Consider the following 15,768-nt stretch of genomic DNA (forward strand, 5'->3'; position numbering starts at 1 on the left):
AAGGTTGAGACTTTGAATCCCAGCTCTGCCATGCAGCCATTGTTGGGCCCTTGAGCAAGGCCTTTAATCCTCTCAGCTGCAGGGTCGCCATACAATGGCTGATCCAGCGCTCTGACCCCAGCCTCCAGACAAGCTGGGATATGCAAAAAAAGAAATTTCATTGTACTGTACACCTGTATCTGTATATATGACAAATAAAGGCATTCTGCTATATTCTATATACTCCGATCAGCCATAACATTAAAACCACCTCCTTGTTTCCACACTCACTGTCCATTTTATCAGCTCCACTTACCATATAGAAGCACTTTGTAGTACTACAATTACTGACTGTAGCTAATCTGTTTCTCTGCATACTTTGTTACCCCCTTTAATGCAGTTCTTCAATGGTCAGGACCCCCACAGGACCACCACAGAGTAGGTATTATTTAGGTGGTGGATCATTCTCAGCACTGCAGTGAAAATGACATGGTGGTGGTGTGTTAGTGTTTGCTGTGCTGGTATGAGTGGATCAGACACAGCAGCACTGCTGGTGTTTTTAAATACAGCGTCCACTCACTGCCCACTCTATTAGACACTCCTACCTAATTGGTCCACCTTGTAGATGTAAAGTCAGAGATGATCGCTCATCTGTTGCTGCAGTTTGAGTTGGTCCTCTCTTAGACCCTCATCAGTGGTCACAGGACGCTGCCCACAGGGCGCTGTTGGCTGGATATTTTTGGTTGGTGGACTATTTTCAGTCCAGCAGGGACAGGAACACACCACCACCATGTCAGTGTCACTGCAGTGCTGAGAATGATCCACCTCCCAAATAATACATCTGTGGTGGTCCTGGGAGAGTCCTGACCATTGAAGAACAGCATGAAAGGGGCCTAACAAAGCATGCAGAGAAACAGACAGACTACAGTCAGTAATTGTAGAACTACAAAGTGCTCATACAGTGGGGCCAAAAAGTATTTAGTCAGCCACTGATTGTGCAAGTTCTCCTACTTAGAAAGATGAGAGAGGTCTGTAATTTTCATCATAGGTACACTTCAACTATGAGAGACAAAATGAGAAAAAAAAATCCAGGAAATCACATTGTAGGATTTTTAAAGAAGTTATTCGTAAATTATGGTGGAAAATAAGTATTTGGTCAATAACAAAAGTTCAACTCAATACTTTGTAACATAACCTTTGTTGGCAATGACAGAGGTCAAACGTTTCCTGTAAGTCTTCACCAGGTTTGCACACACTGTAGCTGGTATTTTGGCCAGTTCCTCCATGCAGATCTCCTCTAGAGCAGTGATGTTTTGGGGCTGTCGCTGGGCAACACGGACTCCACAAATTTTATATGGGGTTGAGGTCTGGAGACTGGCTAGTCCACTCCAGGACCTTGAAATGCTTTTTATGGAGCCACTCCTTCGTTGCCCGAGCGGTGTGTTTGGAATCATTGTCATGCTGGAAGACCCAGCCATGTTCCATCTTCAATGCTCTCACTGATGGAAGGAGGTTTTGGCTTAAAATCTCACGATACATGGCCCCGTTCATTCTTCCCTTAACACGGATCAGTCGTCCTGTCCCCTTTGCAGAAAACAGCCCCAAAGCATGATGTTTCCACACCCATGCTTCACAGTAGGTATGGTGTTCTTGGGTTCTTCTTCTTCCTCCAAACACGATGAGTTGAGTTTTTACCAAAAAGTTCCATTTTGGTTTCATCTGACCACAAGATATTCTCCCAATCCTCTTCTGGATCATCCATATGCTCTCTGGCAAACTTCAGATGGGCCTGGACATGTACTGGCTTAAGCAGGGGGACACGCCTGGCACTGCAGGATTTGAGTCCCTCTCGGCGTAGTGTGTTACTGATGGTAGCCTTTGTTACTTTGGTCCCAGCTCTCTGCAGGTAATTCATCAGGTCCCTCCGTGTAGTTCTGGGATTTTTGCTCACCGTTCTAATGATCATTTTGACCCCACGGGATGAGATCTTGACCCCAAGGGAGATTATCAATGGTCTTGTATGTCTTCCATTTTCTTACAATTGTTCCCACAGTTGATTTATTCACACCAACCTGCTTGCCTATTGTAGATTCACTCTTCCCAGCCTGGTGCAGGTCTACAATTTTCTTCCTGGTGTCCTTCGACAGCTCTTTGGTCTTGGCCATGGTTGAGTTTGGAGTCTGACTGTTTGAGGCTGTGGACAGGTGTCTTTTATACAGATAACAAGGCCAAACAGGTGCCATTAATACAGGTAACGAGTGGAGGACAGAAGAGCTTTTTAAAGAAGAAGTTACAGGTCTGTGAGAGCCAGAAATCTTGCTTGTTTGTTATTGACCAAATACTTATTTTCCACCATAATTTACGAATAACTTCTTTAAAAATCCTACAATGTGATTTCCTGGATTTTTTTTTCTCATTTTGTCTCTCATAGTTGAAGTGTACCTATGATGAAAATTACAGACCTCTCTCATCTTTCTAAGTAGGAGAACTTGCACAATCAGTCGCTGACTAAATACCCCACTGTATATGGTAAGTGGAGCTGAACTAAATGCATGAATGTGGAATACCTGACAATCAATTTTGTATTGTGTTTTTGGGATGACCAAAAGATTCCATGCAACCCTAACAAGCAGCTACTAAAGAAATGCAACAGTAATAAACTTATTTAGACCTATAAAACATTTGCCTGCATACATAGCAATGTCAGACTGGTCAAGCTGGTATGAGATTTTACACAAACATGTTTTTCAATCCAACTGTAATATGTGGGGTTTTTTAATTCTAACAGAAAATACAAAACATCATAAAACAAAAAATATTAAGCCATTGACATTTTGTATCAAATCAATATTGGGTAATGGCCAATTTACAGAGCTTGACTATCAGTATAAAGATGTAGATGAAAAAAAAAACAAGGCATCACTAAGAAATGCTACATAAACCTCAAAAAACAAAAATTCCCAAAGTGTTTAAACAATTCCTCATTTTAATCTACCGACGAACAAAAAAAAAACATTAGTTAGTACAGAACTACAAGGAAAAATAAAAGTCAAAGAGGGAGTTGAGTTGTGTAAGAAAGGGAAGGAAGGCATGAAACCAGAAAGAAAAGAACTAATCAAACTGTCAGTGGCATCCATTAAAAAGCACTAATTAAGTGCGGCAGAACATATGTATACTGGATCTGAAACTGATTTCCCTAGGGGAGAGAAAATAGACTGCAAGCAAAAATGAATGATGTATTCTTTGCAGAATGCTGAACTGAAGACTTTGCAACAGTAAGTTGAATAAAATGTTGTAGGAAAATAAGTGAACCGATGCTTTTCTTCATTGGCTTAATTGAAAAGAGAGTCTCTTGAGAGCTGAGTTGTGTGTCCTTGCCTGGGAACTGAAAAAAATAAAACATACCTGACCATATAGCACGGTTTCTGAGCAGATGTGTGTGGCTTTGGAATTTAGAATTCAGTTTTGTTAAATGAATCTGGTCTCATGAATCATTAAAATAATCTTTGTAAGTTAATACACTAGTATGTTTTCCTGTAAAAAAAAATAATGAAAAATGTTCAAGGTAAAACACATCAGGCTCTTATTAAGAATGTCAGCGTAAATAATAATACATGATATAAAATAATTAATGGAATTTTATGTAAAAAAAAATGTTAGCAGACCATTAGCTATTTTTCTACTGACTTAGACATATCCAATTCCCCTGTTCAAGTCAAGTCAAGTTATTTATATAGCGCTTTTTACAATAGACATTGTCTTAAAGCAACTTTACAGAATCCAGGACCAACAGATACAAAAACCCCTGTTGAGCAAGCCGAGGGCGACAGTGGCAAGGAAAAACTCCCATAAAATTACAGGAGGAAACCTTGAGAAGAACCAGACTCAGCAGGGACCCATCCTTCTTGGGTGGCCTGGAGGATCATTTAAATAAATAGGATTTACACAAATCATACAAACACAAAATTAAAATGAACTAAAAGTTATAACTGGCAAAATATATATATATATATACAGTGTATCACAAAAGTGAGTACACCCCTCACATTTCTGCAAATATTTCATTATATCTTTTCATGGGACAACACTATAGACATGAAACTTGGATATAACTTAGAGTAGTCAGTGTACAGCTTGTATAGCAGTGTAGATTTACTGTCTTCTGAAAATAACTCAACACACAGCCATTAATGTCTAAATAGCTGGCAACATAAGTGAGTACACCCCACAGTGAACATGTCCAAATTGTGCCCAAATGTGTCGTTGTCCCTCCCTGGTGTCATGTGTCAAGGTCCCAGGTGTAAATGGGGAGCAGGGCTGTTAAATTTGGTGTTTTGGGTACAATTCTCTCATACTGGCCACTGGATATTCAACATGGCACCTCATGGCAAAGAACTCTCTGAGGATGTGAGAAATAGAATTGTTGCTCTCCACAAAGATGGCCTGGGCTATAAGAAGATTGCTAACACCCTGAAACTGAGCTACAGCATGGTGGCCAAGGTCATACAGCGGTTTTCCAGGACAGGTTCCACTCGGAACAGGCTTCGCCAGGGTCGACCAAAGAAGTTGAGTCCACGTGTTTGGCGTCATATCCAGAGGTTGGCTTTAAAAAATAGACACATGAGTGCTGCCAGCATTGCTGCAGAGGTTGAAGACGTGGGAGGTCAGCCTGTCAGTGCTCAGACCATACGCCGCACACTGCATCAACTCGGTCTGCATGGTCGTCATCCCAGAAGGAAGCTGACGCACAAGAAAGCCAGCAAACAGTTTGCTGAAGACAAGCAGTCCAAGAACATGGATTACTGGAATGCCCTGTGGTCTGACGAGACCAAGATAAACTTGTTTGGCTCAGATGGTGTCCAGCATGTGTGGCGGCGCCCTGGTGAGAAGTACCAAGACAACTGTATCTTGCCTACAGTCAAGCATGGTGGTGGTAGCATCATGGTCTTGGGCTGCATGAGTGTTGCTGGCACTGGGGAGCTGCGGTTCATTGAGGGAAACATGAATTCCAACATGTACTGTGACATTCTGAAACAGAGCATGATCCCCTCCCTTCGAAAACTGGCAGGATAACGACCCCAAACACAACCTCCAAGATGACAACTGCCTTGCTGAGGAAGCTGAAGGTAAAGGTGATGGACTAAACCCAATTGAGCACGTGTGGCGCATCCTCAAGTGGAAGGTGGAGGAGTTCAAGGTGTCTAACATCCACCAGCTCCGTGATGTCATCATGGAGGAGTGGAAGAGGATTCCAGTAGCAACCTGTGCAGCTCTGGTGAATTCCATGCCCAGGAGGGTTAAGGCAGTGCTGGATAATAATGGTGGTCACACAAAATATTGACACTTTGGGCACAATTTGGACATGTTCACTGTGGGGTGTACTCACTTATGTTGCCAGCCATTTAGACATTAATGGCTGTGTGTTGAGTTATTTTCAGAAGACAGTAAATCTACACTGCTATACAAGTTGTACACTGACTACTCTAAGTTATATCCAAGTTTTATTTCTATAGTGTTGTCCCATGAAAAGATATAATAAAATATTTGCAGAAATGTGAGGGGTGTACTCACTTTTGTGATACACTGTATATTATTCAGTCCAGTCAGTAATAAAGTCTGTAGTGAGTTCTTGACATTCCTGTTGTGCTCACCTCCTCCAATACAAATGAAGCCAGTTGCTTATTTCTGCATAAAGAAGTCACTGTTGCAGTGTCAAGAAAGTTACTCAAGCCGCTCAGGTGGCACAGCGGTAAAATATGCTAGCACACCAGAGCTGGGATTTCGAATACATTGTATAGAATCTCAGCTCTGCCATCCGGCTGGGCTGGGTGGCTATATGAACAAAGTTTGGCTGTTGTTCATCCAGGGAGGGAACCGGATAGGGACCTCATAACTGATGCAATTATGATCTCTGCTGGCTGATTGATGGCGTCTGCACAGAGTAGACGAATAATGCAATCAGGGTGTGTCTCTCTGTGCACAAGGCTGATCCACATATGAACTCGCCTCGTGTAGGTAAAAAGATGCAGTCGGCTACTGCTCACGTGTCAGAGGGTGTGTGTGTCAGTTCTCTCTCCTCAATCGGGGTGGGTGTCAGCACCAGTAGAGAGGAAACATGACGCAATTGGGTAAAAATTGGGAGAAAAAGGGAGAAAATTTATAAAAATAAAAAAAATTACTCATCACCTTCCCTCCTTCAAACATTACGTTTATAAAATGTATAAACATATAAAACATGCAACAATATCAATAGGTTTGGGGGTTAACCCTATATTGTTTTGCATTAGGGACCTGCCTGTTAATTCAAATAATGATTTGTTTATTTTTGGTAAAAATATGTACTAATACAAGAAGACTTTTTCAATGTTTTCTAATGACTTGTGTCATATCTTTTGGGGTATTTTTGTTTACACAGACCATTCAAGGCTAGCCTCCAAAGCTGCCTCAAAACAGCTGTGCCATTTGGTACTACAGGGAAAATCGCAATGTGCAAATTCCCCCATGCTGTTTTTAACTTTGTAAATAATCATAAATCATTATTTAGATGTGGGACTGAGTTTATTAAAGTTGTACTGAAAATTAATTAACATTTTTTCCATTTATTGTTTGAATTTTATCTGTTCACAGTGTTCTCAGGTCAATCTTAAAATCATTACTGTTGTTTGACACATTGTCTGAAGAACCAGGGCTGGCAGCCAAATGCTAATTAATACAAACAACAAGTGCTTTGTTTAAAAAAAGCATTTCTTAGCAACTATGTGGCTGTCCTGGCATTATTCTTTCTAAAACAATACATGATAGCTAATGTAACAACTCTACCCAACACCACATAATCTTTCTAAGTTGCAATTTCATTTTTGCTTTCAGTTTCATGTTTTTGTATGATGTGGGAAAGAAAAACCTTTGGGATCTTTGTGGGCAAAATGGGACCATAAGTTTATTTAGCCTTACAAGTTCATTATCACTGTTTAATAATACAGTTTGTTCTGAGCATTATTGGCCTCTTTCAGCAATATCCCAGAGGAGTAAAAATACAAATTACTATAACAACACTTTGAGGGTTCTGAAATCAGATAATTGGGCCCAAGATGTAAGAATAAATGTGTTAATTGCTGTTGAAGCCCCGAACTGGTACTCTCAGTGTGCAGATGTGCGCTTGTGTGTATATGCAAAAGTAGGCAAAAATCAGCCTTTATTATTGGAAGGCTGTTAATAAACCAATCAATTATGGTAAAAGTGCATGATTTGCAGAAAAAGAAACCAAGACTATTAAACTGTAGTTTGCTCATTTTAGTGGAAATTGTATACACTCTACTTTTAACCAATAGTGGTGATGATCACCAAACTGGATTTTCATCAAATTGGAAAAATGAAGAAAGTGGTCTTCTATTTATGTGTAGGATTCCAGCCAAACCACAACTAAGACACTCTTACTAAGTTTCTCAATGACATACAATATAAATTTGGATTTGGGAAGAACATGTTTTACAACTGAGTAAAGTACCGGATTACAAGCCATTAGTCATAAAATAGTCCTTGATTTACTTGCGAACTTGGTTGCACTCCTAGGAACAGTCCTTAATTTGTCATACTTACAAAGCAGCAACTCCTTAATCCTATATAACTACTGTTAAATAAACAATAATACGCATGGTTTGCAGAAAAAGAAACAAAGACTATTAAACTGTAGTTTGTAGTTTGTAATTGGGAAAATTACTAAGAGAGTGGTTTTCAAATATTTAAATATTTCATTGGTTTTGTGTTCCTTTTTTAAATATTTCTATATTTTTTATGTAGGATTCCAGCCCAGCCACAACTAAGACACTCTTATTAAGTTTAATAATTATGTACAATATAAATTTGGAGTAAAGAACAAAATTCAAAGCATTTGTCATTGATTGACTTGAGAACTTGGTTGGACTTTTAGGAACAGTCCTAAACTTAATACTTATGGGAACTACTTAACCCTATATAACTACTATTAAACTGTAGTTTGCTCATGTTAGTGGAAATTGTATACACTCTACTTTTAACCAATAGTGGTGATGATCACCAAATTGGAAAAATTACTTATATTTAAATTATTAAATTAAATTATAATTTTTTCATAGGTTTGTGTGACTTGGGAAGAACATGTAAAGTATGAGTAAAGTAAAAATGAGTAAAGTACCGGATTACAAGCCATTAATCATAAAATACTCCTTGATTGACTTGCAAACTCTTAGGGACAGTTATAAACTTGTCATACTTACAAAGAGGGAACTACTTAACCCTATAGAAATACTGTTAAATAAACTTGTTTCTACACTCACTGGGCCTTTTATCAGCTCCACTTACCACATAGAAGCACTCTGTAGTTCTACAATTACTGACTGTAGTCCATTAGTCCATCTGTTTCTCTGCATGCTTTGTTAGCCCCCTTTCATGCTGTTCTTCAATGGTCAGGACCCCCACAGGACCACTACAGAGCAGGTATTATTTGGGTGATGGATCATTCTCAACACTGCAGTGACACTGACATGTTGGTGGTGTGTTAGTGTGTGTTGTGCTGGTATGAGTGGATCAGACACAGCAATGCTGGACTGAGAATAGTCCACCAACCAAATATATCCAGCCAACAGCGCCCCATGGGCAGCGTCCTGTGACCACTGATGAAGGTCTAGAAGATGAGCAACTCAAACAGCAGCAGTAGATGAGCGATCGTCTCTGACTTTACATCTACAGTGCTGGCCAAAAGTATTGGCACCCCTGCAATTCTGTCAGATAATACTCAATTTCTTCCAGAAAATGATTGCAATCACAAATGCTTTGGTATTAATATCTTCATTTATTTTGCTTGCAATGAAAAAACACAAAAGAGAATGAAAAAAAAGTTAAATCAATTATCATTTTACACAAAACTCCAAAAATGGGCCGGACAAAAGTATTGGCACCCTCAGCCTAATACTTGGTAGCACAACCTTTAGACAAAATAACTGCGAACAACCGCTTCCGGTAACCATCAATGAGTGTCTTACAATGCCCTGCTGGAATTTTAGACCATTCTTCTTTGGCAAACTGCTCCAGGTCCCTGAGATTTGAAGGGTGCCTTCTCCAAACTGCCATTTTGAGATCTCTCCACAGGTGTTCTATGGGATTCAGGTCTGGACTCATTGCTGGCCACTTTAGAAGTCTCCAGTGCTTTCTCTCAAACCATTTTCTAGTGCTTTTTGAAGTGTGTTTTGGGTCATTGTCCTGCTGGAAGACCCATGACCTCTGAGGGAGACCCAGCTTTCTCACACTGGGCCCTACATTATGCTGCAAAATTTGTTGGTAGTCTTCAGACTTCATAATGCCATGCACACGGTCAAGCAGTCCAGTGCCAGAGGCAGCAAAGCAACCCCAAAACATCAGGGAACCTCCGCCATGTTTGACTGTAGGGACCGTGTTCTTTTCTTTGAAGGCCTCGTTTTTTTTCCTGTAAACTCTATGTTGATGCCTTTTCCCAAAAAGCTCTACTTTTGTCTCATCTGACCAGAGAACATTCTTCCAAAACGTTTTTGGCTTTCTCAGGTAAGTTTTGGCAAACTCCAGCCTGGCTTTTTTATGTCTCTGGGTCAGAAGTGGGGTCTTCCTGGGTATCCTACCATAGAGTCCCTTTTCATTCAGACGCCGACGGATAGTACGGGTTGACACTGTTGTACCCTCGGACTGCAGGGCAGCTTGAACTTGTTTGGATGTTAGTCGAGGTTCTTTATCCACCATCCGCACAATCTTTCGTTGAAATCTCTCGTCAATTTTTCTTTTCCGTCCACATCTAGGGAGGTTAGCCACAGTGCCATGGGCTTTAAACTTCTTGATGACACTGCGCACGGTAGACACAGGAACATTCAGGTCTTTGGAGATGGACTTGTAGCCTTGAGATTGCCCATGCTTCCTCACAATTTTGCTTCTCAAGTCCTCAGACAGTTCTTTGGTCTTCTTTCTTTTCTCCATGCTCAATGTGGTACACACAAGGACACAGGACAGAGGTTGAGTCAACTTTAATCCATTTTAACTGGCTGCAAGTGTGATTTAGTTATTGCCACCACCTGTTATGTGCCACAGGTAAGTAACAGGTGCTGTTAATTACACAAATTAGAGAAGCATCACATGATTTTTCAAAGGGTGCCAATACTTTTGTCCACCCCCTTTTTTATGTTTGGTGTGGAATTATATCCAATTTGGCTTTTTGACAATTCTTTTTGTGGTTTTCCATTGAAGACAAATTAAATGAACATTTTAATATCAAAGCATTTGTAATTGCAATCATTTTCTGGAAGAAATTGAGTATTATCTGACAGAATTGCAGGGGTGCCAATACTTTTGGCCAGCACTGTACAAGGTGGACCAACTAGGTAGGAATGTCTAATAGAGTGGACAGTGAGTGGACACGGTATTTAAAAACTCCATCAGTGCTGCTGTGTCTGATCCACTCATACCAGCACAACACACACTAACACACCACCACCATGTCATTGTCACTGCAGTGCTGAGAATCATCCACCACCTAAATAATTCCTGCTCTGTTGTGGTGAAAGCAGGTTAAAAAGGTATGCAGATAAACAGATGGACTACAATCAGTAATTGTAGAACTACAAAGTGCTTCTATATGGTAAGTGGAGCTGATAAAGTGGACAGTGAGTGTGGAGAGTGTTTTAACAGCAGTGCTATTGGCCAGCTGTGTCTGAAGGAGAGGAGATGGCCTAAGCTCTGTGATAGACTGGCGCCCTGTCTGAGGTATTACTGCACTGAGGTCAGTGTTTCACAGTGTAAGCGGGCCTGCCGTGACCCTGATCATAAATGTGTGTTTTTTGTAAACAAAAATAGACAGACGGACGGACAGACAGACAGAAAGGTTGTTTTACGTACCTCTTCACCGTCACCTCCAACGAAATCATCCTCTAAACGAGCTTCCTTCCTGTCTCCTTCCTGCATCAGGCTGTCATTTTCAATGTCAACAGACAAATTCCCAAAAGCATCACAGAATGACTGACAACTTTTGGCTGAGTGAGGGCGAGAAGAAAAGGTGAAAACCTCCTCTCCATCTTCCTCAGCCTCGATCAGACTGAGCTGAGGTACAGTCTCCATGGTATCATTATTTCCATACTTCAGCATATGCTGATTAGATAGTGAACTGGATGGAGACTTGCACTCCAGAGGTCTGGAAGAAGCTGAAGTATCTGCTCGACCTAGAGAACAAGAATGTAATGTTAAGAACTCTCTAGGATTTAGATAAGTAAACCCGTTTAAAGAACAAGAGAAGTAAAGCTACTAGGAAATTGGCTAGTAGCTAGTAGTTGAAACTTTTGTTGTTTTATTATGTAATCATTTTTATTTCATTTTTGTTTTTATTTTCATCAACTGATTTATCCTGGTCAGGGTCGTGACAGGACTTTGAGGGTTAAGGACCTTGCTCAAGGGCCCAACAATGGCAACCTGGTAGTGGTGGGGCTTAAACCAGTGACCTTTGGATAACTAGTCCAGTACCTTAACCACTAGGCTACAACTGCCCAGGGAAACTTTAGATGCAAGGCAGGAATACCCTGAACAGAACGCCAATCCATTGCTGAGCTTGAATCCCCGCTCTGCCATGCAGCCACAGTTGGGCCCTTGAGCATGGTCCTTTACTCTCCCAAACCCAGGGGTGCCGTACAATGGCTGACCCTGTGTTCTGACCCCAGCTTCCAAAACAAGCTTGAATATGTGGAAACAATTTCACTGTACATACATACATGTAAATGTACACTGATCAGCCATAACATTAAATCCACCTCCTTGTTTCTACACTCACAGTCCATTTTATCAGCTCCACTTACCATATAGCAGCACTTTGTAGTTCTACAATTACTGACTGTAGTCCATCTGTTTCTCTACATACCTTTTTAACCTGCTTTCACCCTGTTCTTCAATGGTCAGGACCACCACAGAGCAGGTATTATTTAGGTGGTGGATCATTCTCAGCACTGCAGTGACACTGACATGGTGGTGGTGTGTTAGTGTGTGTTGTGCTGGTATGAGTGGATCAGACACAGCAGCGTTGCTGGAGTTTTTTAATTACCGTGTCCACTCACTGTCCACTCTATAAGACACTCCGACCTAGTTGGTCCACCTTGTAGATGTAAAGTCAGAGACGATCGCTCATCTGTTGCTGCTGTTTGAGTTGGTCATCTTCTAGACCTTCATCAGTGGTCACGGGACGCTGCCCACGGGGCGCTGTTGGCTGGATATTTTTTGGTTGGTGGACTATTCTCAATTCAGCAGTGACAGTGAGGTGTTTAAAAACTCCATCAGCATTGGTGTGTCTTATCCACGCATACCAGCACAACACACACTAACACACCACCACCATGTCAGTGTCACTGCAGTGCTGAGAATGATCCACCACCTAAATAACACCTGCTCTGTGGTGGTCTTGTGGGGGTCCTGACCATTGAAGAACAGCATGTAAGGGGGCTAAGAAAGCATGTAGAGAAACAGATGGACTACGGTCAGTAATTGTAGAACTACAAAGTGCTTCTATATGGTAAGTGGAGCTGATAAAATGGACAGTGAGTGTAGAAACAAGGAGGTGGTTTTAATGTTAAGGCTGATCGGTGTATAAAACTAAAAGAAAAAAAAAGATGTTTTATTTAAATAAACTGTTTGACAAAATGTACTGTCTTTGCAAGTTTTTTTGTAATATATATTTAGCTTGACAATGTAAAATCATTTAGTGTGAAAAATATGCAATTAGAGAGACAATCAGAAAACGAAGGCAATTACTTTTTCACACCCCTGTACAGAATCTCTGGCAGATCTCAACAAATAAGTCATAAGGAGTAAGTAATAAGTACTGTCAATCTTTTGTAAATATAAGTGTTTGATGTAAAACTAATCTAATCAGTTTTGTGCACTCTTGGTTGTATTTCCTGAAGTTTTATAAATACCTACAGCAGAAAGCACAAAGCAGAAGACCTGTCATTTTCATCACAGATTTGATTAAACAGAAAACATGCTGGCGTGTTCAGTCAGAGAACATTAACTGCTTGTTTCTCCTTTTGGAAACTCACTTTGACTTAATGGCACAAAGCAAATCAATAATAGAGATCTAATTAGCACACATACTGCTTCGGCGTTCATTTTTCATAACGAACCTCATATTCTTTTCCCTGTGTTCGTTTTAATGAGCATATGCAAATACGTAGATAATCACGATAACTCTGCGATGAATGCCGCGATGCTTGCCAAAAGCTGCGGGTGAATTTATAGGACATATCCAGTCCTGTTTTCATGCAACATTTAATAATTGCAACATTATGCTTTAATGAATCCTTAAAATATGCCTAAATGCAAGTGAAGCGTTAAAACAACAAAACTTCATTATTAGTATTACTTTTCAACCCCCAGAGGAGGTAAGAGAAGAAGAGGAAGAAAAACAACATTAGCTATTAGTGTGCATGTGTGTGCGAGAGTGTGTGTGGGTGGGTCTCTCAGGGTGGGGTGAGGTGGTTTGGGGGGTGGGGGGTTTTGCGGTGTTCCCGCTGGCACACAAACAGCATCATTAGTAGATGGGGAGCAATGCCTCAGAAAGATCATAATTCAAATCCAGCTATATAGGAGCCTGTGGGGTCTGTGTGTCCTTGTATTAAAGAGAAAAGACACCCAGACAGAGGCGCTCCAAAGACACAGCCGAGACCGAGGTGATGGATACAACAGGCACACGTGTGATCTATTTCAAGCCAACACGCTGCACTCAGGTATAACCGCAGGAGTGCGCGTGAACTGTGAATCTGGGTGTAGCTCCGTTCACCTTGACTGAAGGTTATGGCACCTAGAAACATGTACACTAATAAAGGACGGGTACAGTGAGGGGGGAACAGTGTTAATAACACTTTACTCGAACCCTTGGTCATGACACTGACATAGGAATGCCATAAACATGTCATGCCAGATGTCATAAGTGCTCATAACACTTGAACTTTTTGGCACATGATAAGATGTTATGACATCACACGTTATGGAAGCTAACTGGTAACATTACACTGCTGTAATAGTGGTTACATCAACTGTTATGCAGTTGTAGCCTAGTGGTTAAGGTACTGAACTAGCAATCAAAAGGTCACTGGTTCAAGCCTCACCACTGCCTGGTTGCCACTGTTGAGCACCTTGAGCAAGGCCCTTAACCCTCAATCGCCTTGAACAATATCTGTCACAGTCTTGTAAGTCACTTTGGATAGGGGTTACCACAGTGGATCTAGTCCACATACCAGCCTTGGCACTGTTTATACACCAGATATCCTTTCTGACGCAACCCTCCTATTTCAATCCAGGCTTGGGACTGGCACTATGAGGGACTAACAAGTGAACCTCTCACTAGCTAGGATTTTGCAGCCAACCCCCTCTTAGAAATTAGCCAATTATGCAAGATTCAAACCCTAAATGTCCAGATCTCAGCAGTAGTGGGCTAGCATAATTTACTGCTGCACCACGTGAGTGCCACAAAAGTACAACCACCTTTACATACAACGTCTTTTGAGGTTACATTTATGAATATTTATTTGTTAAGCATGAACAAAAATATGTGTAAAAATGGAAAAATCTGGCATAAAATTATGACCACCTCCTTGTTTCTACACTCACTGTTTATTTTATCAGCTCCACTTACCATATAGAAGCACTTTGTAGTTCTACAATTACTGACCGTAGTCCATCTATTTCTCTACATACTTTTTTAGCCTGCTTTCACCCTGTTCTTCAATGGTCAGGACCACCACAGAGTAGGTATTATTTGGGTGGTGGATGATTCTCAGCACTGCAGTGACACTGACATGGTGGTGGTGTGTTTGTGTGTGTTGTGCTGGTATGAGTGGATAAGACACAGCAGCACTGATGGAGTTTTTAAACACATCACTGTCACTGAGAATAGTCCACCAACCAGAAATATCCAGCCAACAGCGCCCCGTACACAGGTAGGAGTGTTTATACAGTATATATACAGTATATATATAAATATTAGACAAAAAAGACAATTATCAAATCTACAACATAATAAAATGTGCAAAAAGTTTGAATACTTTCTGAATCCACCTTTTTGCATTTTGTGATTATACAGTGGTGTTCAAAAAAATAGCAGTCCAACACCATTAACTTGATAAATCAAAGTTTTTAGTAGAAATGCTATTTCTACATAGCAAAAAATTTACTTGAAAGTGTAGTAAAGTATTGAAAACAAAACAAACCCAACAATTAGGACATGCATGCCACTCATTCTGAGTAATCGAAGCATTGATTGAAAGGGGCTTGTTCAAAATAATAGCAGTGAGGAGTTCAATTGGTGAAGTCATTTATTCTGCAGAAGAACGGGTGTCAATTTTGGCCCTTATTTAAGGTAGGAGGGTGGCAAATGTTGCACAGGTTGGTCATAGCGCATTTCCTTCTGAAATACTGGGTAAAATGGGTTGTTCCAGACATTGTTCTGATGAACAGCGTACTTTGAAAAGTTGATTTTAGAGGGAAAAAACATACAGAGAAGTGCAGCAAATGATAGGCTGCTCAGCTAAAATGATCTCAAATGCCTTAAAGTGACAACCAAAACCTGAAAGATGCAGAAGGAAGCGTGGAACTACTGTTTGAATGGATCAAAGAATAGTCAGAATGGCAAAGGTTCAGCCAGTGATCACCTCCAGAAAGATCAAGGAACATCTGAAGTTCCCAGTGAGTACAGAAGATGATTAAGTGAAGCCAATTTACCAGCAAGAACTCCTTGCAAAGTCCCGTTGTTAAGATAAA

At 40.7% G+C, this 15,768-nt stretch overlaps 1 protein-coding gene across 6 annotated transcripts in view; it reads right to left on the reverse strand.

The window, feature by feature from the left end:
- Positions 1–15,768, reverse strand: part of cfap20dc (CFAP20 domain containing) — a 70,684-nt gene that overhangs the window by 25,220 nt on the left and 29,696 nt on the right. For 5 of the 6 annotated variants that reach the window (XR_010013073.1, XM_062996623.1, XM_062996627.1 and 2 more), the window contains one exon: positions 10,870–11,189. Coding sequence is in view for 5 of the 6 variants with exons in the window: in XM_062996623.1 (XP_062852693.1) it covers positions 10,870–11,189 (320 nt within the window). In the remaining variant the exon portion in view is untranslated. Of the gene's footprint in view, positions 1–2,867; positions 3,365–10,869; positions 11,190–15,768 lie in introns of those variants that run through there. The other variant, XM_062996626.1, reaches the window with a different exon arrangement.

The sequence above is a fragment of the Trichomycterus rosablanca genome, chromosome 6 (genome assembly GCF_030014385.1).
Source record: "Trichomycterus rosablanca isolate fTriRos1 chromosome 6, fTriRos1.hap1, whole genome shotgun sequence".
Taxonomy (NCBI): Eukaryota; Metazoa; Chordata; class Actinopteri; order Siluriformes; family Trichomycteridae; genus Trichomycterus; species Trichomycterus rosablanca.